The sequence below is a fragment of the Periophthalmus magnuspinnatus genome, chromosome 7 (genome assembly GCF_009829125.3).
Source record: "Periophthalmus magnuspinnatus isolate fPerMag1 chromosome 7, fPerMag1.2.pri, whole genome shotgun sequence".
Classification (NCBI taxonomy): Eukaryota; Metazoa; Chordata; class Actinopteri; order Gobiiformes; family Gobiidae; genus Periophthalmus; species Periophthalmus magnuspinnatus.
The window spans coordinates 29,377,193-29,402,441 of NC_047132.1; the positions used below are offsets into that span (position 1 = coordinate 29,377,193).

At 40.8% G+C, this 25,249-nt stretch overlaps 1 protein-coding gene across 1 annotated transcript in view; it reads right to left on the bottom strand.

Annotated features, from left to right (window-relative positions):
* The window catches only part of si:dkey-178k16.1 (band 4.1-like protein 1), a 103,751-nt gene that overhangs the window by 6,109 nt on the left and 72,393 nt on the right, over positions 1-25,249 (bottom strand). The window contains exons 7-15 of the mRNA XM_055223170.1: positions 24,005-24,223; positions 23,799-23,886; positions 18,395-18,547; positions 14,610-14,707; positions 12,806-12,981; positions 9,604-9,863; positions 4,528-4,677; positions 1,075-1,125; positions 572-985 (exon numbers count right to left, since the gene is read on the bottom strand). Of these exons, the coding sequence (XP_055079145.1) occupies positions 572-985; positions 1,075-1,125; positions 4,528-4,677; positions 9,604-9,863; positions 12,806-12,981; positions 14,610-14,707; positions 18,395-18,547; positions 23,799-23,886; positions 24,005-24,223 (1,609 nt within the window). The remainder of the gene's footprint in view (positions 1-571; positions 986-1,074; positions 1,126-4,527; positions 4,678-9,603; positions 9,864-12,805; positions 12,982-14,609; positions 14,708-18,394; positions 18,548-23,798; positions 23,887-24,004; positions 24,224-25,249) is intronic.

The window sequence follows — 25,249 nt, forward strand, 5'->3', positions numbered from 1 at the left end:
GAATAATCACATTTTAAACATCCTACATAACCAACAAACTGGAATGTCAGGATCTTTCTAATGTTTTTAAATATATTCTTCATCAAACTGACAAAAATAAATAAAAGTTAACCCACAAAAGCAACAGTTTTGAGGAGGCTCCTTCACAGCAGCCCTTATGTAGTGTTACTATTTTCCTTAACACGTCTAATACTCCTCCCTTATTTCAGATGTCTCTGACGAGGTGTTAGCAACAAACTCTCAAAATTAGTAAAAGCCAAAAGTAAAATCTGTCCACTGGATTGCTGGTGGACACTGAGTCTGACCAGAACTGAAGAAGTGACTTGAATGAGCAGTGAAACGTCTTCACTCATATAACTTTTTGTCCAGTTGACAGATTTTACTTTTGGCTTTTACTTTGGATCAGACCTTGACGACTGAGGGATTACACAAACTCTCAAGATTCATTCAACTCTTGTAGATTCAGACCTTTTCCAAATTGAGCCTTAGCACAGCTTGGTTTGAAAAGTTCATGGGGGATAGTTTGTTGACTAAATCTTTACACTCTCAGATCAGAGTACAGGTTTCTCACCTGTCTGATGATCTCTGGTCCCTCAGTCCTCCGGGGCACATCCTGCCGCACCTCCTCCGCCTGCACTGGCCTGGTGGGGGGGCTGCTGCTGACTTTGGGCAGAGGAGCGGCCACTAGAGGGGGCAGTGGTTCAGGGGGGTGCTGATGCAGGAGGTCGATGCCCAGACAAAGGCCTCGGTCTGGGGACAGGTCTCGCTCTCCGAGCTCGGACATGCCTCTGGAGAACTCCTCCATGCCGCTGTGCAGGTCTGTGAGGACAGTGAAGTCCACCTCGGCCTCCAGGCTGGACGTGGAGCTCACTGTGATACTGGAGCACTTCCTCTCGATGCCCAGGTGAGTCTCCTTCAGGTACAGGCTTTCATGGTCCTGGTCGTCCTCGGAGACAGAGCCCAGACGCCGCTCCCACGGCTCCCTCTGTCACAGCAAAGTATGAAGTACATTCAAAAAGAGCAAGTAACATTCAAGTTCCAAATATTTTTATTCAAAAGTGAAAAAGTACTCACCGATGCTTCACTGGGAGGCTCCTCGTGGATGGCTGGAGTGGGAGGAGTTTCCTAGAAAAACAACAAACCAAAACATTACAACTGCAGGTGCGCTCCTGTAACAGCAGCGTTAGCGCTCCGTCACTACAGTGAGCCTGACGTAGTCAAAGTACTGACATGAGACATAGTAAAAACAGCTCTTTAGTGAGCCGCTATGATTATCATGTCTGATACTGTGAGGCTCACTGATGATATAGTGTGTCAGAGCTTTTGCGTTCAGACAATGAGCTCATTTGTAAATGGCTAAAGTTGAAAAAGAACCTTACCAGCTCTACATGCACTGAGCGTCTCTAAACACCACTCTAACATGGGTGCCATGGTAATGCCATAGTAATGCCGTGCTGTGGGACCTCTGAGTGTGTGTCAGGAGCGAGGGATTCATATCCTCAGTGCTGATATGAATGCCTGAGCCCTGGGACGATTGGCAGCTCTGCAGCTCTGATTACATCGCATTCACTTCCTCTTTTTCACTTGCTACAGAGATGCCAAGGCAGAACATTTGGCTCAAATGCCCTTGTCAGCCATTTACAGGAATGCCACAGATATTATGTAAAACAGATTTCAAAGAAAAGGAAAAGTGAACAGAATGTCTTGCGCTCCTTGCAACAGCAGCCACCCTTTTTCTGTGAGGATGTTGGAAGGAGAGATACTTAAGGTGAATTACAGGGACAGTTGAAGCTTAAGCAATGGCAAGTTTGCTTAAAGGCCCGCGGCTCTGAAATGGCCAAGCAGATGTCAAGCTTTGCCAAATGGCTCAAAGGAAAAGGCACTTAGCTTCCTGGTCATGGGCGAGAGCTAAGTCGGGCAATGATGCGATGCCAGCGGACGTGAATCGTGCTTTGTCATTCACAGTCACATGGGGGCTGATGTATGAGGGGCCTTGAGTTGAACATGAGAAAAACTAGTCTGGACCCGGGCTCATGCAATGCTCTACTGTCCCATGACTGACAGACAGCTTTTAGGAGCAGATGGTTTGGTTTACCGCTTGCTTCCTGCTGCTTGTCTCCTGGCCGGACGTCCTGTGGTGGATGTGGCTGGTGTCCACATGGCTGGGACGTTCGCGGGACCATTGGGTTTTCAGTGGAAGACTTCGAGGGGGGGCTGAGGGGACCTTAAACTCCGTGTTATTTTGAATACGCTCTTCCTGTCTTGTATTCCCTCTTGGTCCAAAATCGTTGTGCTGTTTTTGGTCTGACAAATCATTTCTACATTGTGCTGCTCCGCTCTGGTCCCTGATGGTTGGCGGGTTTTCTCTTGTAACGTTTTGGGTTGGAACGCTATCTGATGTCGTCCTTGCTGTCTCGTTGGATACACATGACTGACTCGTCGTTTGAAAGCTTGTCATCGCTTTGTTGTCCTTGTTCAAAGATTTCTTGGATCTTTGCGGTTTTAAAGGAACCACTCTTGTGACTTCTGAATGCACGTTCTCTGTCATGGCGCCATCTTGAGGTCTCTTTGGGCCATCACAAGATTTACCATCAGTCGTTTTGCCATTTTTGTCCTTCGGGTACGATTCAAAACTATGACAGTGAGGGGCATATCCGTTTTCATGAATGGCATGTGTAGCGTATCCTTTGTAATGTCCGTTAGTCATGGAGGAAGGGGAGGCGTCCTGGTACGGGGATACGGCTTTCCGTTGTCTGTTTGGGTCCCAAGGCATTTGACCATTGTTCATGTGTGCGTCAGTCCATGTGTCTCTACCCGAAGACTTCCTACAAGAGTCCACTGTCCCATCGTAAGCCTGGTTGTCAATCATTTTGGCATCACCCATCGCCTATGTTGACAAAATTGACAGTTGGATTAGCCTATTTGTTTTATTGATTATACAAAGCCATTTGCAAAAAAAAATCTATAAAGAAGTAAGTACATTTCATACACATTGTAAATACAGTAAGAAAGTACATAAATGTTTTGTTTCCAAGATCATAAACTCACATTTTTTTTACTATAAAACGTGAAACACATGGTTAATAATTGCAAATCCCTCTTATTTATAGATTTTTTTTTCTTTAATTTTTGTATTTTTTTAAAGGATTTCTCACTTCTAATAATTATCAAACTATTAGTAAGCCAAAATATAAATATAATAGTTTTCTTTTTTTCTTTTGGTTATTTGTAAAAAGTCTGTGTAGACCCTGAGTCGTCCAGGTCTGATCCATAACAAACAACGAAGTTAAATCTGTCAACAGGACAAATCTTGTAGGAGTGAAGACGTTTCGCTGCTCATCCAAGCCGCTTCTTCAGTTCTGGTCAGTTCTGGTTCTGGCCACCAGCATTCTGACCAAAAGTGAAGAAGCGGCTTGGATGAGCAGCGAAACGTCTTCACTCCTACAAGATTTGTCCTGTTGCCAGATTTAACTTTGTTGTTTGTTATTTGTAAAAACTTTAAAGGTCCTATATTACGCAAAACTGACTTTTATGAGCTTTAAGTCATGTTATAATGTTATAATCATCAAAAACATACCTGGAGTTGTGTTTTGTTTCTTTCACACATGTTTGAGTAATCCTCCAAAGCTCCAAATGCTCTGTTCCACCTTGTGATGTCATGAAGTGGTAGTTTTCACGTTAACAGCTCCTTTTTTACCTTTAGTTCAGTAGAGATTGGCAATTTCAGGGCTGCAATGATCCAAATGATTCTAGTGAAGGTGTGTGGAGTTTAAAAACACAGTGGAGCACTTCCTGTATCACCGCATGACATCACAAGGTGGAACAGAGTGTATGAAAGTGTATGCATCTAAACACGTTACGAACAAAATAGCGTAATAGCGTGTATTTTAAGTCACGTTATTCAAGTGTCGTGAGTTCTTGTCGGAAAAAAAAGTTATTTCACTATTTTGTGCATTTCTGGGAATAATTGGATACATTTAATTAGATATATTTACAGTCTGCAGCAGCAATAAAAACACGGAGCAGTACTTCGATAGCGCTGGAGCTATCAAAGGACTGCCTCTGTGGTGATGGGAGGCCTCTTTTATTGTACGAGGCCCCTCCCCCAAATGAATTAACAAAGAAAAATGGTATTTTCTCTATCAATAGACTCGTTTACTACCAGTTTGAGAGAAGAACTCAGCTTAAATCTGCAGGGTTTGTGTGTTAAACATGTGAATGAAACAAAACATAACTCCAGGTCTGTTTGTGATGAGGAAACATTAGAACATAGATCCGAAAACAGCATAATACGGACCATTTAATGAAGCATTTTGGAACCATACTTGAGAATTACATTGATAAAACAGTTATGAAATAATTTGAGTCCTTGTTTTTGTCTTTCTGTTTAAAAAGAAAAGTCCAAACTCTTTGTAAACTGTACTTGAGTATGTAGGTCAAGTAGAACATAAAGCGCGTAAACGACAGGAGCTAATTGTAACATATTGTTTGGTCACAGCTGAGTGGAGCAGAGGAGACGGATCTTACGGGTTTGCGTTCAGGTGTTCCTCCGGGAGACGTGGAGGAGGTGGAGGAGGGGACTCGCTTCTTGCTGTTGGGCTGCTTCAGAGCTCGCTTCAGCTCGTTGATGCTCGCCTGGTGCTTCTGAAGGACGTCTTCGGATTTATCCAAAAACTGCTGCTCACACAAGAGGACACGATGTTACTGTGTTGTCAAAAGATTCAAAAAGGAGGTCATAAATGAGGTTGTGATCATGCTTGCACTTTCTAAATGAAAAAAAAAACAAAACAGTACAGACAAAGAGTAAATAAGTAAGATAAAAACTATTATACATTCACCTTAACACACCGCACTCATAGGCCTGTCACGATAAGAAATTTTGTAAATATAGACAAACAAAAACGAGAAAGAAGAATTATCCCCCAAAAAACTATTCTAAATGTACAGAATTGTTAAAAATTTGAACTGTAATAAAGAAATAAATAACAGAATGTAACACTTAAGCAGTTAGTTTGTATCTAAAATGAGTCATAGAAGTTCATAATCCAACTTTCTACAGCTCAAATCTAACTGTAGCGCAGAAAAATAACCAAAATTTCCCCACTAATGCAAAGAAAAAGTACTCACAATAAATACTGACCCCCATTGTTCCATGACCTCATTCTGCTGAACCTAGACTGGACCAACTGCAGCAACACCAACATATTTGCTTAGTTAAATCCAGGTGGCAACTTTTTTTTTTGGCCAAGCAGTGTATGGTAATTATCGTGACAGACCTATGCACCTATTTTTGCTTCTGACAGATACTAACCATTTCCCTGCTCAGCTAAAATCATTTTCTTATCAGTTGGTTTAGTCACTAGTAACTAATCCACAATTCAATTATTATTTACATTTCTGGTTAAGCAGGAATTCCATTGATTTCAGTGGAGAATTGGAGAAAGGTGTCACCACTAAAATATTAAATAAAGGTGGTAGATATTTGTAAAATGTTCAAATGTTCAACAGGTTCATAATACATAAGTCCTCTGGCTCGCTTGAAAACGGTTTATAACTTATTTTCTGTAGAGATCTGAAGAACAACAGCACCTGAGGCAACTTCCCGAATCAGGTCGATATCGTAATGTTAGAAAACTCTTAACTTTGATTTGTCAGATCATGATCAGAGGAACAGCTTTTGAAGAACACACACTACATCTCACAGTAAATTATAGACAAACACAATATAGTACAATATAATATAAAAACAGACACAAATCAGGGAACATAAACATTCACGTTAAACTGAACACTCAATGTAAATTAAAATAAACCAGGTGTTACTGACGGTCGTAACCAGCACATGCCAAAAAGAGACAGCACAAGCAGTACCTCCTGTTTGGGCCGAGGTGCGACCACCACGTCCTGCTCCGACACATGTCAGGTGAGAGGCGGGGTCAAGTGATACCGGTGAGGGGTGGGATCAGGACACATGAGGGGCAGGGACAGGATAGGTGAGGGGCAGGGCCAGGACAGGTGAGGGACAAGGTCAGGGAAGGTGAGGGGTCGGGTCAGGGAAGGTGAGGGGTGGGATTAGGACACATGAGGGGCAGGGACAGGATAGGTGAGGGGTGGGGCCAAGATAAGTGAGGGGCAGAGCAGGGCAGGTGAGGGGTCAAACCAGGTGAGGGGCGTGACCAGGACAGGTGCGAGACAAGGTCAGGGCAAGTGAGGGGCAGGTCAGGACAGATGAGGGGTGGGGTTAGGATAGGTGAGTGCAGGGTCAGGGCAAGTGAGGGCAGGACCAGAACAAGTGAGGAGTGGGGCCAGGGCAAGTGAGGGGCGGAGCCAGGACAGTACAGGTGAGGGACAAAGTCAGGGTGGGTGAGGGGCAGGGCCATGGAAGGTGAGGGTGGGGCCAGAACGGGTGAGGGGTGGGGCCAAAACAGGTGGGGGCAGTGCCAGGGCAGGTGAAGGCAGGGTCAGGTGGCCAGGGCAGTTGAGTGGCAGATAAGGGGTGGGGTCAGGTGAGGGGTGGGGCCAGGGCAGTTGGGATGAGGTTCGAACAGAGCAGGAGGTGGAGAGGTGGACAGACGGACGGAGCGTGCAGAGACAGAGAGGTGATAACTGCAGGTGAGTCAAAGGCAGGCAGCCACACAGACACAGAGCATTCTGTCACAGCCTGGACTTCACACAGTGTAATGAGGAACAGGACCAGCCATTTTGGGGACGCTAAGGGAGGATGCAGTCACATACTGACTGGACACAGCGTTTGGACAGTGGGATTTTTCTATTCTGCTTCATATAAACATCAAATGAAGCTGATGCAGTGGTCATGTTTGTCATTCTTTGTTACTATATCTGATACAAGGTAGTAGGCCTTTCACGATAACAGTACATCGCTACAGAGGAATATTGTGGTAAACGATAATATTGAAAATACTTTGTCACTGTCACAAAGCAGGATAATCCCAGTAAACACATTTTTAAATAGACAGTATCATTAAAAAGGCTGAGCTGCAATAAATAAATGGCAGAATGAACCGGTAATTAGCCAAAGCAGGTTTTATTTAATCTTCCACAGCTCAAATCTTAAGTTATTACACAAAAGCGGTAAAAATATCTCCGCTATTGCAAAGAATAAGTCCCCACAATAAATACTGAACCCCAAAATATATCGCTCCAGCTTTCATATGTTGAACTATAAGTCGATATTATAATTCCCATGACAGGCCTACTAGATAGTTTGGTTTTGACATCCAAAATCTTTTCCAAATATTCCCCACTTTTTCAAAAATCCATTGTTAATTTTGTTTCAGCTGCAGTGTTTCTGAAGAGGAACTATTAACTTCCCTATCACACCCAAAAGAGTCTTTTGCTTGGAGATACAACTCACTTGACTCCATTTGCTGTCAATACTAAACAGTCTAATGGTGTTGTTTGGAAGGAAATATAAGAAGGTACCCCAGAGCAAAACGGAGTTAAGATTGATTTTGCTGACAGAAAACCTTCAGCAGTGGGAGACTACGGAGCTGACACTTCCTCTTATGAGAAAAACGTTTAACAAAGATTAATAGGAGTCATTTTGTTTAAGAAGTAGCATATTGCATGTTGAGAGCACTTATTTCTGAGCTGTGGCTATTATCATATCTACACATGTGTCCAGAGATTTGTTTATCCACTGAATAATGAGCAGCGCTTAAGGCCATCTGCTAATGCCATCAATCCCACTCATTTCCATAGGGACATGTGTTAACAGTTAGCATAGCGAGATAGACACTGTACTCTACAATGTGAACGAGCAGACAGTACCTAAGACAAAGTGAAGCTAAGATGAATCCCCAACCGGACACGCTAAAGTCGGAATATATTAAATATTTCATGTCCGCTGAACGAGCATGCCGTTTCCATGGATTACACCCATCCAGGAAATCCCAACGTGGAAGAACCAACATTCCCTTCGGACATGAAAAACAACACGACGCACAGTTCACGACCCCGTAACAGGCAAAACCACAGACGCACACATAAACACACGTACACACACTGACCCCGCGGCCAAAATACCTCGGGCTTTGAGTCTAGTGGGGAGCCTGCCTCCTCTCGCTGCGGGACGTCACAGAGCAGAGCAAAATAGAGAAGATTTTTAGCAGGAGAGGTAGAAAAAGCCAAAGACTGTTAGCAAGGAGAGGCTGGGGACAGTTAGCTTTTAGGCAGGATTTGGGAGGATTATAAGGGAAGGATAAATAGCTATGTTAAGATTTAAAGGTCACCTATTATATGTCTGATCTTTTCATAAAACGGGTCTACAAAGTCCAGAGGATAACGCTAAGATCTTCTGGGGGGTTTGTCCTTTAGCTAAGGTAAGGTTTTGAGCTTACTGAAATATCTATGTGAAGTTATAAGAGAGGCCCTATACTGCATATATTATAGTAGTTCACATGAAGAACATATGAAGAAACAATGAGCTTGTAGGTAATGAACCTTTAACTTCCCTGTAAATGTTATAACTGCATATTAAAAAGAACTAAGTGTACTTGGAAAATTATTAGAGAAAAGGTTTTTAATGGTCCTATATTACACAAAATTGACTTTTGTGAGCTTTAAGTCATGTTATAATGTTGTTACGTCATCAAAAACAGACCTGTTGTGTTTTGTTTCATTCACAGTCCTGTATTATTAGTCTATGTGCATCTCCAAAGCTCAAAATGCTCTGTTGCACCTTGTGATGTCATGAAGTGGTAGTTTTCAAGTTAACCCTTTAATGACTGAGCACATTATAGACCAGTGTAGCTCGCACTAGACTTTTATTCTTTTTTAGCCATAAAAATCATGGTAAAGTATCAGAATGTACTGCATTTTTTCACACAACTACCTCTATTTTACATATCCATCCATATTTTTCCTTTGACGCATTGAATAACTGACCGCGCTCTGATTCGTCATCTTCGAGGGACAACGTAAGCAGATTACCATAATGACAGTAAAATATTTAAAGAGCTGCTTTGAGACGAATTTACATGAAGCACAATTGGTTGCAGAGTTACGGTAATGGAAAGTCCGCAACCGCAACTGTATCAGCGATGATAGCATCCGACACAATAGGGTTAGCAGCTGCCTTTTACCTTCAGTTCAGTAGAGACGGGCAATTCCAGAGCTGAAATTATCCAAATTATTTTAGTAAAAGTGTATGGAGTTTAAAAACGCAGTGGAGCACGTCTTGTATTACCATGTGACATCACAAGGTGGAGCAGAGTGAGGTTTTTTGTTTTTTTTGAGAGAAGAACTCAACCTAAAAATGCAGGGTTTGTGGGAATGAAAAAAACACAACTCCAGGTCTGTTTGTGATGAGGAAACAACATTATAACAGATCAGAAAATTGTGTACTATGGGCCCTTTAAACGCAAAACCTAATCAATTAAAACTTTTATGTACAATTTTTTTCTTTGCTTATAAAAAGAACATGTTAGGTGACCTTTAAATAACTGGGAAGATTAGTGACAACTGTTAGTCAAAAACTGATTTAATAATGTAAAAATAACTGAAGAATGTTTCATAATTACATTGATTTACATGTTCTGAAATTTTAAAAACAGTCGTAGTTGTGTCTCGTTTATCACTTACCTTGAGTTCGATGGTTTTGATGGGCGGTGGGGAGACCTCAGAGTCCCGGGTGGACCTGTATCTCTGATCTGGACCCTGGCCTGGACCCTGGTCTAACTCCTGGTCTGTGAAGTCTCCCTGGTCCTGGTCTTCGTAGTGGTACTGGTCGTGATCCAGGTCCAGACTTCCCTCTTGGTCCAGATCGTCTCTGGACATGAACTGTGTGCGGTCACTGGAGCTCCTCTGAGACAGCTGGTCCATGCTGTCCCCGAGAGCAGAGGCTACACACAGAGGAGATATATTAGTGTTTATTTATATGTATGCAATCTGTTACTATAGTAGGGAAAAAAATGTTATTATATGAGCATGTTGTAACACATATTACTGTGAATATGTACAGTGGTCCCTCGTTTATCGCGGGGGTTACGTTCTAAAAATAACCAGCAATAGTTGAAATCCACGAAGTATCAGCTTTATTTTTTACAGTTATTCTATATGTTTTTGCTGTAAAACCCCTCACCACACACTTTATACACTTTTCTCACACAGGCATTAACATTTTCTCACATTTCTCTCTTGTTTAAACTCTCTTAAAGTTCAAATCTTCGTAGGCGCCTTTGTCGGTGCAGAACGTTTCATCGACATTGTGGGTTTTGTCGAGGAGAAAACAAATTGCAAACGTACAGCACTTCAGAGTCACACTGCGATCCAACGTTTATGTAAATTTGTCTGAACACATTCTGTACTGTACAGGAGACACGGCACGGAGGAGACTGATGGACAATGGTCTACAGTCCAACAGCCAATCAGGACGCAGAACACAATGCACGTTCATACTCTGTAAAAAGCATGTGAAATTGCACTAAAAAAATCTACGAAACAGTGAGGCCGCGAAAAGTAAACTGCGTTTTAGTGAGGGACAACTGTAATTCAAAATGCTTTACAGAATAAGAAAGACATAAAAATCACAATACAAACAAAACAAAACATAAATAACAACATAACAACATAAAACAACAACATAAAATGAACATTAAAAGAGAAGAGTGCAGAATAAAACCCTTTCAGTCAAATGCACAGCTAAACAGAACTATCTTGAGCCTGAATTTAAACATTGTCAAAGTAGAGGCCTGTCTCACATCTTCTGTAAGACTGCTCCAGGTTTTGGCAGCAGAAAACTGAAACGATGATCCCCCATGTTTAGTCCTGACTCTGGGACCAGCAGGAGGGCGGTCCCTGAAGTCCTCAAAGACAACATCAAATGACTAGCTGTCAGTAATAGAGAATAACGTTTCATCAAACATTACAATGTACAGCAAAGAGTGAATAGGTTTAAAAATAGGTTTAAACATGTAACATATTTTCAAATGATGGTAAATGGTAATCAACTCTGAACCGGTTCTTTGCTACTCAGGTAGAAAGAGTCCATTTGGGGAAAACTTGCAGCTACTAGCATCTATAGTAATGGTACAACATTGGTTTAAAAACACAGTAAATGTTCATACGTGCTAAATTCAACAGGATTTTGGCTCAGATTTGACCAATTTTCCAGTTCAGGAGGGAGTAATATTTTGACTATTTAGCTTAGCGATGCTCCAGTGGGACACTTTAAGAGCCCCAGTGATCGTTCCATGTTCCATCAGTATTAAAAAAAATAGTTTGTGCAGTTTGTGGACGTGTTGCGTGTGATTTACCAATGGGAAATGCGCATATTATCTCTGCGGCAAAACTGATATGTAAATCAAAGTATTGAGCAGCGTGCAGGAGTTTGCGGACTCTGCTCCTGTGGGCTTTGAAGTTGAAGTGTTTGCCCTACTTCAGTCACATAACGTTTGGATTAAGTCGCGTCTGACGGGACCCGTGAACACTTTGAACAGCAGGTTAACCCGCATTATCCTTTCTCACTTTCAAGTCAAACACGGGATGATGGATTGTGGAAATATACACATGTGGCATTAGAGACAGGGACACATCATCATCATCGTCATCCAGAACTCTATACACACACAGACTGGGCCTAACAGGACGTGGGACAGACGTGTGAGAGCACAGTTTGATGGACAGCTGCTGTGGAGGGCTCCGGGACAGTGGAGGACTTGCAGCAGTCAGGGCCAAAATGTCAGAGGTAAAGAGTTTATATTTCACCACAGCAGCTTTGAAAACAACATTATCCACTTAGCAGTCTTTGTGGGTCATTTTAACGCATTTAAATCACTATCAAATGTTCTAAAGGAGCTCAAATTGCAGCAGTTATCCTTTGAAAACGTTTGGACTGTCTCTCCGGGGTGTCCATACAGTGTCTTTAGTATTTTCTGATAAGGTATATTAATTACATTTGCTCTGTTATACTCAGTGGTTATAAAAGTTTTTTAATTAAGACATGGCTGCGTTCATCATGTTCACCAGATGTCACACCTCTGGGTTTCTTTCTATGGGGCTTTGTTTAAAGACATCACGTATCAACAAAGACACGGGACATTACTGAACTAAAACAAAAGATATAGATGTGATTGAACCATTGATGAGGCTCTGCTACAGGGAACATGGTAAGAAATCCAGTCCTGTCTTGTCATGTGCTTCGTGCGACTCATGGTGCCCATATAGAGGTGTATTAATGGTAAAAAAACAACAACAAAACAAAACTATGGAATCCACTGAGTACAATAGAACAAGTCTAATGAAGATATCTTATCAGTTGCCTTTGTAATCGTTGTTTTTTTATTGTAAAGAGACATTTTGGACACCCTGTATCAAATAGTTTTCGGTCTCAAAGTTAGAATAAATTTGGCAGCAGTCGCTAAACAACCTCATTTCCATTTCCTCCTCCACTGAGTTTGCACATGTCATCCAAAAAATATTCATTCACTCATAGGCGTAAAACCATGCTGCATCTTCTTCAGCGTCTGTGAGAAACTGCGTCAGGTTTTAGCTCCTCTTTTAGCATGGTTAGCTGATTAGCACATGAGCAAACGCTTGATAAATGAAGCCATAAGAGCTCTACAATTCACAAACTTGATTTTACACCTCGCCATGGTGCGACTCTGCCTCAAATAAAGCTCGTTATTCTCACTTCTTTATTTATATACATGTTATTTTTGTGTTTTTGTTTGGCACAGTTATTTTCTTGTGCCGTTTCAGTCCAGATTGACATATGCACACACACACACACACATTGCTGGCTGAAGTTTTTTCCTGTTTCTCATTCTCTGTGTGTCGTCCTCACCTCCGTCCAGGCTCCGGGGAAGCATGTACCTCTTGCTGACAGAGCGCTCGAACAGGGGGGCGGGTCTGTCGATGAGGGCACTGGCCTGTCTGGTCTGGGCCTGAGTCCGCCCACTGTACCGAAACTTTGAGCCAATCACGAGGAAGCCCTTAGGAGGAGGCTCTGGAGACACCAATCTGTGTGCAAACAATGTCATATGAATTCTAAGTGTTTGCTATCAGACGGCTAAAAACAAAACAAAATGCTACAACTACTGTATTTTCTGGACTATAAGTTGCACTTTTTTTCATAGTTTGGCCGGGGGTGCGACTTATATCTTCGTTATTGTCTGTATTATTATTGTATTTACTACTTCTGTACCATTGAGATTTAAAAATTTCAACATTACGGTAATTTGAAAGATATCTGAAAAAGACTGAACAAAAATACCCCTAAAAGAAAATCATTCTCCTGAGTCTGAGTCATACCAGACACGTGTTCAGTTCTGTCTATTCTTCATGTAGCTGAATAAATATAAATGTGTTAGCGTTAGCGAGATGTACTGATATTCATCCTGTTGTTCTTTACTTTATTATAACTTGCCTTTAAAGATAGAATGTCTGTTCTTGGTCTTGGATTTTGTCAAATAAATTTCCCCAAAAGATGCGACTTGTAGTCCAGTGTGACTTATATATGTTTTGTTCTTCGTTGTTATGCATTTTTTGGCTGGTGAGATGTATAGTCCAAAAAATACGGTACATATCTGTCAACTGGTTTGCAAGACTTTCAAATTTGTTCATAAATAGACTAAAAACAAGGTAAAAATAGGTGGAGAGAAGATACACTGCCCTGTCAAAAGAAAAGTCGCCACCTGGATTTAACTAAGCAAATAGGTACGAGCCTCCTGCAGTTGGTCCGGTCTAGGTTCAGCAGAATGAGGTCAGCTGACACCTGAATATACTGAATGACCAGGTTATTCCATCAATGGACTTTTTCTTCCCCGATGACACGGGCATATTCCAAGATGACAATGCCAGGATTCATCGGGCTCAAATTGTGAAAGAGTGGATCAGGAGCATGAGACATCATTTTCACACATGGATTGTCCACCACAGAGTCCAGACCTTAACCCCATTGAGAATCTTTGGGATGAGCTGGAGAAGCTTTGTGCAGCGTCAGACTTGACCAGCATCCAACGAAATATTAGAGCGTGTGACCTTTTTTTTTGGCGGTGACTTTTTTTTTTTGACCAGGCAGTCTATTTCGGAGATCCAAGTATAAAATAAGAGAACAGTATATCCTTGAAAGTGAGAGGAAAGCTTCGTCGGCACCACCTGCTCCCTTGATACTTTGCTATAAACCAAAGAACAGCTCTCGACAAGCTGAGAATGAATGTTATCTGACTGGTCACGGCAGCTGTCAATCATGAGACTTCCCTGTATCCCTCTGTTCTCAGTTTCTTAACGAACAAACTGACAGTAAAAGTTAACGTTAGATCCTTAAGGGAATTCATTATGCATTCAGTTGTCTAGACAGTAGCCCATATCTGTGTTTAAAGCAGGTTCAACGGTGTCTAGAACAAATACCTACAATTTTTCCGATGCATATTTTGTCCAGACTAGATTTGCATAATAATTCACAGACATCGACAATAGCTGTGAATATATTCCTTTCCAGTTGTTTACCACTAACATAACATAACGTCTTTGTAATGCATTTGAGTGGGCTGTCACGTATTGCGTATCAAAAGCTTAAGGCCGGTGCTTTTGCAATTAGCGCCTCAACAATGGTGTATCAATAAGCGCTCGTGTGTGTGTGTTTTTACCTGAAGAAAGTGTGGTGCTCGATGCAGACTTTCCAGAGTCTCTTGGAAGCCCGGTGGTTGGGCAGCTTGAAGCCTATGGTGCTCTCAAACTGTTCGTACTGAAGGGGGTGAGGGGCAGAGGTGAGGGGGGAAGGGGTGAGAAAGTGAGGAGAGACAGTGAAGTGAAGTCTAAAATCGAGAATGAGGGAGTTTCAACGGGAAGACGAGAGCCTACGATGTCTCCGTCAATTTAAAGACGTGGCTGTGTGATCCCGCAGTCGTCCAGGTATGAGTCGGAGTAAAAGAAAACTGTCAACCAAAGACGTGAACGAATCTTCCAGTAATAGGGAGTCCTCCTGACCGAGACGCCTGTCACGATGCATTCTATGTCAACTTATTGTCAGTTTTAGGTATCTGTACTTTACTCGAGTACGTTTTTAAGTGGGTACGTGTTAGTTTTACTTGACTAATTCGAGAGCAAATATCTGTACTTTCTGCTCCACTACATTTTTGGACTTAACTGAAAAGTAAAAGTATTTTTCATGATTGTCTGAGCCCTGCTGAAAAGGCTGAGGGTTTATTTTTAGCATGTTCATAATTTGAGCAACAAATATTCAAATAAAAACAGCTAAAAAATATTTATTCAGTTGTTTCTGTTGAACAAAAATCAGCATCAAAATCACTGCATTTGAAGATTTATAAGACTCAAAATCTACACGGAATACTTTTACTTTTTACTTTTTAAGTGCATTTTTAAACAGGTACTTTAATACTTTTATTTAAGTAGATTTTTCATGTGATACGTTTACTTGAGTATTTTTTGCTCCAGTATCTGTACTTAAATTGAGTACTAAATTGCATATTTCTTCCACCACTACTTATCATCCTATGTATTTTATTTATCGTTTCACTAATGGGGGACATTTTGTTATTTTTCTGTTCGGATAAGATTTGAGCTGCAGAGGGTTGAATAAATAACTTTTATGACTCATTTTAGAAACAAACTAACTACTAAAGTAAGTAAGTGTCATCTCGCTCTTATAGACTAGAGCAGTGGTGGAGGAAGTACTTAATTCTGTTACTTAAGTACAAGTACAGATACAGATACAGGAGCAAAGAAAGACAAAATCTACTCAAGTAAAAGTGTTATAGTACCTGTTTAAAAATGTACTTAAAGAGTAAAAAGTGAAAGTATTTTGAGCAGATTTTGAGACCTTATAAGGCTTCAAATGTGGTGCAATTATTATTTTGATTTTGTGCTGAATTTGGTTCAGTAGAAACAATGAAATTGATTTTTCCTGGCTGTTATTATATTTTTGTTTGCTCAAACTATGAACGTGTTAAAAATAAACCCTCAGACTTCAGCATGTCTTAAACTATAATAGAAAATACTTCAAAATTGCAGTGGAGTAGAAAGTACAGATACTGCTCTCAAATGTAGTGAAGTAAAAGTCAAATCTATCCACGTTAAAATGTACTTAAGTAAAGCACAGATACCCAAGATTTTCACTTCAGTACAGCACTTTACTGCTTTTACTTTGTCACGTACTTCCACTGGACTAGAGTAGATTATTGTTACAGTTTTATTCCATTCACAAAACATACAAAAAGTAAAAATATAGACAGTTATTAAGAAAAATATAACAAAACCAGCCCTTGAGGCGAACTAAAATTGACAGCTGACTTAATAAGATAGATGCTCCGAATGGCCCCACTTTTCACTATAAAGACGTCAATGTCAGTATAACAGTGGGTTTTAAGTACACGAGAGATACCCCCTTGGGCTCAAAAACAGCAACTCATAATCTTATTAGTGAGTTGAAAATCAGGGCACGGCGTAAAACTGCTGCTAAAATCCTTAATAAAAAAGTAAATCTTCTTGAATGGATAACACCGAAAGAAAGGGAACAATGATGAATGAAAACGTAACCTCCGTCTATGCGAAACGCTCAGAAAATACTGGATATGCGAATAACTGAAGTAACACTTTTATTATCAAGCCGTGAAATGACTATTTATGCCGCCTTGGGAAAGACAATGATGTACATTTAACAAGTGAGACGCCGTGAAATGAAATCTGAAGCTGTGGCTCTTTACTAAATTAGGCTTAACTTTGCGCTTTCACTGCGGAGATGAGATTTTCAAGTGGAGCTGTCCGTGCGGTGACAGTACAGTGGAACAAGGGGATAATGTAAAACTTAAAGGGACGATATTACACAGAATGGACTCTTGTGAGCATTAAAGCGTGTTATAATGCTGTTACCTCATCAAAAAACAGACCTGGAGTTGTGTTTTGTTTCATTTGAGTTAGATCTATCACGAGAAATACTATTATACTACTATCGACTTATGGTTCAGTGTGTGTTAGATGCAGTGGTGGAAGGTAATGAAGTAAAAGTAGTAAAGTACTGTACTTAAGTCAACTTTTTAGGTGTCTGTACTTTGCTGGAGAACATTTTAAACTGGATACTTTTCACTTTTACTTCACTACACTACATTTAAGAGCAGGTATCTGTACTTTCTACTCATCATTCAATATATTAGATGCAGTGGTGGAAGGTAATGAAGTAAAAGTAGTAAAGTACTGTACGTAAAAAAAAAGATACCAAACAACTGAATTAAGTACATTTTAAATTGGATACTTTTTACTTTTACTTCACTACATTTGAGAGCAGTATCTGTACTTTCTACTCCACCACATTTTAGAACAGAACTGAAAAGTAAAAAGTACTTTTCATATGATCTGAATGGTTATTTTTACCATGTTCGTGGAAACATCCTGAATAAAGTATTCGAGTTGAAGTTTCGGCTTTGAGCAAACAAAAATAAATTAAACTCAGAAATTAATTCATATTGTTACTGTGACCAAAATATTTACAATTTTGAACAACAGTTATGTGAAATACTTTTACTTTTTACACTTAAAGTAGATTTTTAAACAGGTACTTTTACTAGATTTTCTCATGTGACACTTTTACTTGAGAAACTTTTTACCTCTGTATCAGTACTTTTAAGTAAGGAACAAAGGTTGAGTACTTCATCCACCACTGGTTAGATGGAACAATACTTTCTGGGGGTCAGTATTTATCGTGAGTACTTTTTCTTTTTACTACTGTTTTTAATTTTTTTGGGTTATTTTTCTGTACAATGAAATTTGAGATTTGAATAAGATTTCTGTAGAACATTGAATTACAAACTTCTATGACTCATTACAGATACAAACTATTACTTAAGTGTTGCATTCATCATTTATTTTTTCCAGCTCATTTTTATATATATTTTTTTTAACAATTTTGTACATTTAGAATATTTTTTGGAGGATAATTCTGCTTTGTTTGCTTTCAATATCATCATTTATCATCTCAATTTACCTCAGCAATATATCGCGACAGGTCTAGTTTGAGTAACCCTTTATTATTAGTCTATCTTCATCTCCAAAGCTCAAAATGCTCCATTCCACCTTGTGATGTCATGAAGTGGTAGTTTTCAAGTTTATGATAAATATTGAGCCCCAAAATCTATTGTTCCAGCAAGTTGATATTGCAGTTATTGCGACAGGTCTAGTTTTACTTTTAGCTGAAGGTGTGTGAAGTTTAAAACACAATGGAGCACTTCCTGTAACACCACATGATGACATCACAAGGTGTAACAGAGTGTTTTCTGTCTGAGAGAAGCCTAAATCTGCAGAGTTTGCGTGTTAAACATGTATAAATGAAACAAAACACAACTCCAGGTCTGTTTGTGATGAGGAAACAACATTATAACATAGATCAGACCGTAGCGTAACATGGGCCCTTTAAACAAACCTCGCCAGGACGGATCTTGATGTAAAAGTTGCTCCTCTTGTAAGAAATCTTGAGGATTTTTGGCCAAGCGAAACGATTGATTCTGAGGCGGTCTCTGTAGATGAGCAGCCCACTGGCACTGACTCCAAGCATTATGTCGATACCCTCTGAATCCTGAGGAATACACGAAGTAAAAGACAATTAGACGAAATACAAACAGTGAAGTGTTGTTTACAGTTGAAACTAGTTGATGCCAAAGGGGCCACAGGTGTTTGGCTTCTGTCCAGTTAGTTTTAGATTCTCTTTTCTTTCAGGGGGCCCTAAGCAAAATGTGTCACTGGGCCCCTTAACAGTAAACGTACCTGGACTCAGCTATTGGTGACTCACATTTGACAACATTATGATCATGTTCACATCACCTTCTCCAATTGTGTATCTATTTACATTGGCGGAAAAAAGTATTTAGTCAGCCACCGATTGTGCAAGTTCTCCCATTTAAAAAAGATAAGAGAGGTCTGTAATTCTCATCATAGGTTCACTTCAACTATGAGAGACAAAATGAGAATAAAAATCCAGAAAATCACACTGTCTGATTTTTATAGAATTTATTTGAAAATTATGGTGGAAAATAAGTATTTGGTCAATAACAAAAGTTTATCTCTGTTTATACTTTGTTATTAACCTTTGTTGGCAATGACAAAGGCCAACCGTTTTCTGTTTCTCTCCCAGGTTTTCACACACTATTGCTGGTAGTTCCTCCTGCAGACCTCCACTAGAGCAGTGATGTTTTGGGGCTGTCGCTGGGCAACACGGACTTTCAACTCCCTCCAAATGTTTTCCATGGGGTTGAGATCTGGAGACTGCCTAGGCCACTCCAGGACCTTGAAATGCTTCTTAAGACGCCACTCCTTCGTTGCCTGGGCGGTGTGTTTGGGATCATTGTCATGCTGAAAGACCCAGTCATGTTTAATCCTCTTTGGCCTGAGTGTTTGAGGTTGTGGACAGATGTCTTTATACTGATAACAAGTTCAAACAGGTGCCATTAATCCTGGTGTTGTCTTCGTCTAATATGTTGACAAGACCAGATATTTGAGTGTTGGGATGGATAATGCACCTATAATGTATTACCCCCCAAAACCCCAGGTACAGTCATTTCATTTTTCTCTTGTTCATTCTTCAGTGTTTGAAAAATATACAACTTGAAATATTCAATGCATTCAGAGCACATGAATGAAGCACAACAGTAAGCAAAACATTGGTTATGCAATTTTTATTTTATTTTTTCAAGTAAATTGCATTTTAATCACATTTCAAAGGAACTGTTCGTTCCATCAAAATATTACTAAATGCACATTGTTGTCAAACTTTGGGCCAACTGAAAAGGTTGTGGACAGTTTTCAGCACATTATTCAAACAAATATGTGTATTTTAATGCATTTCAATGGAAACGTTGTTTCCATCAAAATGGTTGTAAAAGCACACGTTTGTCAAATTGGACCTAATGAGAAGTGAACGCCCTCCTCACTCTACAGAAGAAGCGTGACAGGGTGGACTTGGGGCGGTTGTGGAAGGCTGTCAGAGCGTTATTGAGATGGGTCACAGCGGCTGCTTCAAAAGCTGAGGTGTCTTGTGCTTGAGCAGCCCTCAGGAGGGAGCCAGCGGAGCCATACTCCACTTTGAGATGTTTGGCTGCTTTTTTGCCAATTTTCTGCATTTCTTTGAAGCTGATATCTCCATCAACAATGAGACGCTCCTTGATCTTTTTATGCAGACTGACAGCCATTAGGTTGGACTCATGCCGATTGGGCCATCTAGCCATTTTAAAGATTTTTTTGACAAAAGCCTGTGTCAGGGTGAAGGACAATCCATTCCCACGGCGTGCCGGAGGTGCATTGTTGGTCTCTGTTATGGTTGTTAAAACAGTGGCCAGTTCAGGTTTTTCTTTATGCAGGGCATCTTCAACTGGATTCACTTCCCTGTTGTCCCCTGACTCATATGTAGTTACACATGGGGCTGGTATGGTGCTGGTCTGGGGTTCTATGGCCTGAGACTGATGAGGGCTGCAGACCTCAAGCTCTTCCTGGTGAGTGGTGGCTGGGTTTGGTTCACACCAGTCTATGATGCCATCTCTCTCTTATGACTCCAATGAAGGCCAACTGGGACAGGATTTCCACAGGCAGCACCTGTAGGTTCACCGATGCAGGCTGGACCTCCTGCTGGGGCTCAGCATTTGCACTGACCTGTGATATTGAGTCCTGGGTAATCTCAGAGGACTGTTCTTCAGTTACTGCAGGCGAATGTTCCAGTACATTTTCTTGTGAAAATTCAGATACAATTTCTTGAGGCTCCGGGGATGTTTCAGCATTTTCTAATGACAACTTGACCTTCTCAAGTTCGGACGAGTCACCATTAGAAACTTCTGAGCCACATTCTCCTGTTATTTCCAGTAAGTCACTTTGGACTGTTCCTGTATCATCCTCAATTGTTTCAGGTGCTGCTTCCTCGGGTGCTGCCACGTTCTCAGGCGCCACTATGTCCTCAGGCACGTCGGGTACCGTGTGAGGCTGTTTCCTCTATCTGCCCCTCAGATGTGGTGGCCTCACTATCCTCAGGTCAGTGGACTGGGGCTGCTTCAGATGTAAACTCTCTACTACCTGAAGGTCCTTGAGGTTCACACCACTGGACTGTGCCGTGGTTGATCTGAATCACACCCATTGTTTCCAACATGGGAAGAACATCTGGACACAGCAGGTGGAGTTTCAATGTTTTAGATTGTTCTTCTGGAGGAACATTAGATGTGGCCTCTTCGGTAACTGCTTCAGACAGTTGCAGGTCCACTGTTGGAGATTGGATTTCCTCGTCAGATTGGTTCCCTTGAGGAATCGGACAAGCATCTTCTGTTGCTTCGTCCAGACACTCATTACTCTCGGTAACCTCACTTAACAGATTTGGGGAAACTGGAGCGGAGTCTTCCTGGGTAACATCCAGCTGCACTTTCCGGGGAGTTGGTTGTGGCTCGTTGAAAATGTAATTATAACCAAAGAAGTTGAGCATTTTGACTGCAGCAGCTGTTTTTGCCTGCTTCTTGGACTCACCTCTTCCCACCACAGTTTGGTCTGATACAGTCAGCTGGATGTGATAGATCTGAGGCTCGCGCTCACTTTCCACTTCCACTACACTGTACTTTGGGGGCTTTCCACACCACTTTGTTACAAACATATCCAGGCACTGCATTGGGTCTTCTTTTGGGTTAAACATGGGTAATTCTCGCCAGCAGAAACCAGGAGGGCGTTTACCTTTTTTCCTTAACCTGCTATAACTATTCTCCTGCTCGGGTGGAGGAGGTAGGTGAAGCAGGTCCAGGAGAATACGTTGTGCTGCCAGCTTTTTTGCAAGCATTTTCGTTGGTGCTTCTGCTTCAGCACAGAATTCTCCAACTGTTACACGAACAGTGAAGATTGCATCATGGATGGGACCTTCTTTCTTCACCTCTTTAAACTCCACAGGCATGCAGTGTTTGCATGCTAGTTCATAGACTTGATTAACTTCACGTTGGTAGTAAAATATCTTTTTCTGTAAGGGCAATGCATATCCTTTATAGCTTTCCATTTTAGTGGTTTAGTTACTCTCTGCTCAATTTTTTTCTTTAAAATACACTGCCTGACCAAAAAAAAAGTCACCACCTGGATTCAACTAAGTAAAATTAAGCCAACACTGGATGGAAATAAATCTTGTGACGCTGCAGAAGCAAAATCGAAAAATGCCACAGAACCAAACATTAGAATGTGTGACCTTTTTTTTTGGTGGTGACTTTTTTTTGCCAGGCAGTGTACAACATATAACAAAAGTGATCCAACTGTTTTTATAACTGTTATTTATACGTCTAACTACAGAACAACTTTATAAATAAAAGTGCATCGTGAGACGTTCCTGGCCAACTCCAGCCAGTAAATACCTGATTACATTGTTATTGACTAAGCCGATATCTGGAGCTGATCCAACCCACAGATCTTATTTCTGGATCAGAGCATCGCAATCCGAAATCAGCATTGGTGTTGGTGCATCCCTCATTTTAGACTAATGTTTCGTCTAGCTCCAGCCTGGAAACTGGCCAGTTCGTCTGCGTTCAGCCAGCTGTCACATTCTTCTCGTTTACAACAGATTCACAACATCACACCTAACACATTTCACTAGTGCGAGGTTATGGAGGAAACTCACGGTAACAGAATTAACAGAATTAGCTGCTGGAAAATGTTCAAACTTCATTCTATACATCTCCAAAGCTCAAAATGCTCCTTTCCACCTTGTGATGTCATGAAGTGGTAGTCAATATTGTAATTAATATGACAGGCCTACTTTTACCTTTAGTTCAGTAGAGATTGGCAATTCCAGGTCTGAAATCATCCACATGATTCTAGTGAAGGTGTTTGGAGTTTTAAAACACAGTAGAGCACGTCCTGTATTACCACATGACACACAAGGTGGAACAGAGTGTATAAAAGTACTGTACATGCAGGTAAACACGTTTTGAACAAAATTGCGGTTTGATGACACCTTTATTCTGTATTTCAAGTCACATAATTCAAGTATTGTGAGTTCTTATTGAAAAAAAGAAAATTATAATGGCGTAAACAAAATTTGTGTTGGCGACTTTAGAATTATTTCACTATTTTGTGCACTTCTGGGAATAATTACCATATTTTTCGGAGTATAAGTCGCACTGGAGTATAAGTCGCACCAGCCAAGAAAGCATAATAATGAAGGAAAAAACATATTTCACATAAATTGTATCTGAGTATAAGTCACACTTTTTTGTCATAGTTTGGCTGGGGGGGGGCACTTATACTCAGATACGATTTATATATATATATCCAAAAAAAAACAGTAATTATTCCCAAACATGCACAAAATAGTGAAAAAATTATTAAGTCACCAACAATATTTTTGATTACGCCATATAATTTTCTTGATATATTTACAGTCTGTATCAGCAGCTCTTCGATAGTGCTCGATAGTGCCTCTGTGGGGCCCCTCCTCCAAATTAATTAATGAAGAAAAATGGTAACTTCTCTACCAACAGAAATCCCCTTTAATATAGAAAAATCACAAATATTAAACAAACAAATACGGGAAGATGATTACGCTCTGGACGTGAAGAAAAGTTTCAAAAAATAACAATGGCTATGATGAAAGGAGTGTTTGGGCAGCAATTAAAAGGCTTCTGACTGTTACCATGGCTACGGGAGGAAAACCAGCGGACAGCGGTAAACGGGAAGGTAAGGAAAACACCGGTACAAATGTGTATGTGCCGGAGTAGCCAGCGCAGCAAGGCCGACACATCAAGAAAAAGTAACTGCTGTCCAAAATATAAATAAATACAATATATAGTGATGTTTGTTTTAAGAATGAAGTGTTTAATCTGTACCTTGGCTTGATGTAGGTCCACTCCATACATCGAAAGCTTCTTGGCATTTTCTAGAAAGTTCATCTCCGCCTCTGCCGGACTCATCCCCCTGCAATCCAAATGCCACATGACTCCTGCTTCTTCCCCGTTTATATTCACTGAACAAACCTCAAAATACCATCGTGAAATCTTCAAACATTTCTCATTACCAGTGTATTTGGGCTGACCTGTAGTTTCTGTGCAGCTCCATCACTCGCTCCTCCAGCTCTCGGGTTTGGTTCGGGGCAAAGCGGAAGTCGTTGACGTAGTCCGGGCCGTGCTCCTCCGGTTCGTAGTCCCCTATTTCGGCCTGGACAGTGTAAGAGCCTAAGAGCGCGTGGGTGACGAAGGAACAAGGAAGGCGGCCGGACAAAATGTCATCGCGCAACTGGAGACACAAGTAGTACCTGTGGAAAAAGTCATACATTTGTGTTTCTTCTGGTTATGAATTCCCAACATGAGTGACGTCAGCGCGTTAAAGATTCGATATTACACAAAACTGACTCTTTTAAGCGAAGTTATAATGCTGTTGCCTCATCAAAAACACACTTGGAGTTGTGTTTTGTTTCATTCACACAAGTTTGAGTAATCCTGGTTTGTTAGTCTGTACATCTCCAAAGCTCAAAATGCTCTGTTCCACCTTGTGATGTCATCAAGTGGTAGTTTTCAAGTTAACAGCTTATTTTACCTTTAGTTCAGCAGATATTGGTGATTCCAGAGCTGAAATCGTCTAAATGATTCTAGTGAAGGTGTATGGAGTTTGAAAACACACTGGAGCACTTCCTGTATTACCACATGATGACATCACAAGGTGGAACAGAGTGTTTCCAGTTTTAGAAAAGAACTTGGCCAGGGATTGTGTGTTAAACATGTGAGAATGAAACAAAACACAACTCCAGGTCTTTTTGTGATGAGGAAAAAACATTATAACATAGATCAGAAAATAGTGTAATATGGGCCCTTTAAAGGTTCACTATGTAATTTTTCGAGTGTAGGGTCCACTGCTCCATAGAGATCTTATTTTTTGCCTGATATGTTTCACAGTATGGCATTAGACTTATTACATTCGACTTATTGGCTTTTTATTGCTCAAAAATCCCTTGAAAAACATGCATTCCTACTGTGAGCGTGTCGCCTCTCCACAGGTCTGACATGTAACTTGGTCATAGTGACGTCACCTTCTTATTTCCATGGAGATATATTGCATTGATGTGATATTTTGTGTTCATGTGTACGTGACACTTGGTTGCTATGATGAAAAGCTGATGTGCAGGCTCTTTTGGTCAGTCACTTGTCTGTTTTGGAGGGGAGTCGACCTTCTGTTCAGAAAATAAACAACCAGAAGAAATTCAGCGTGTTTCTTTACACCAGAACGCTACAATATGCCGCCATACTGTGGAACATTCCCAGTAAAACAATTGCTTCTCTGTGGA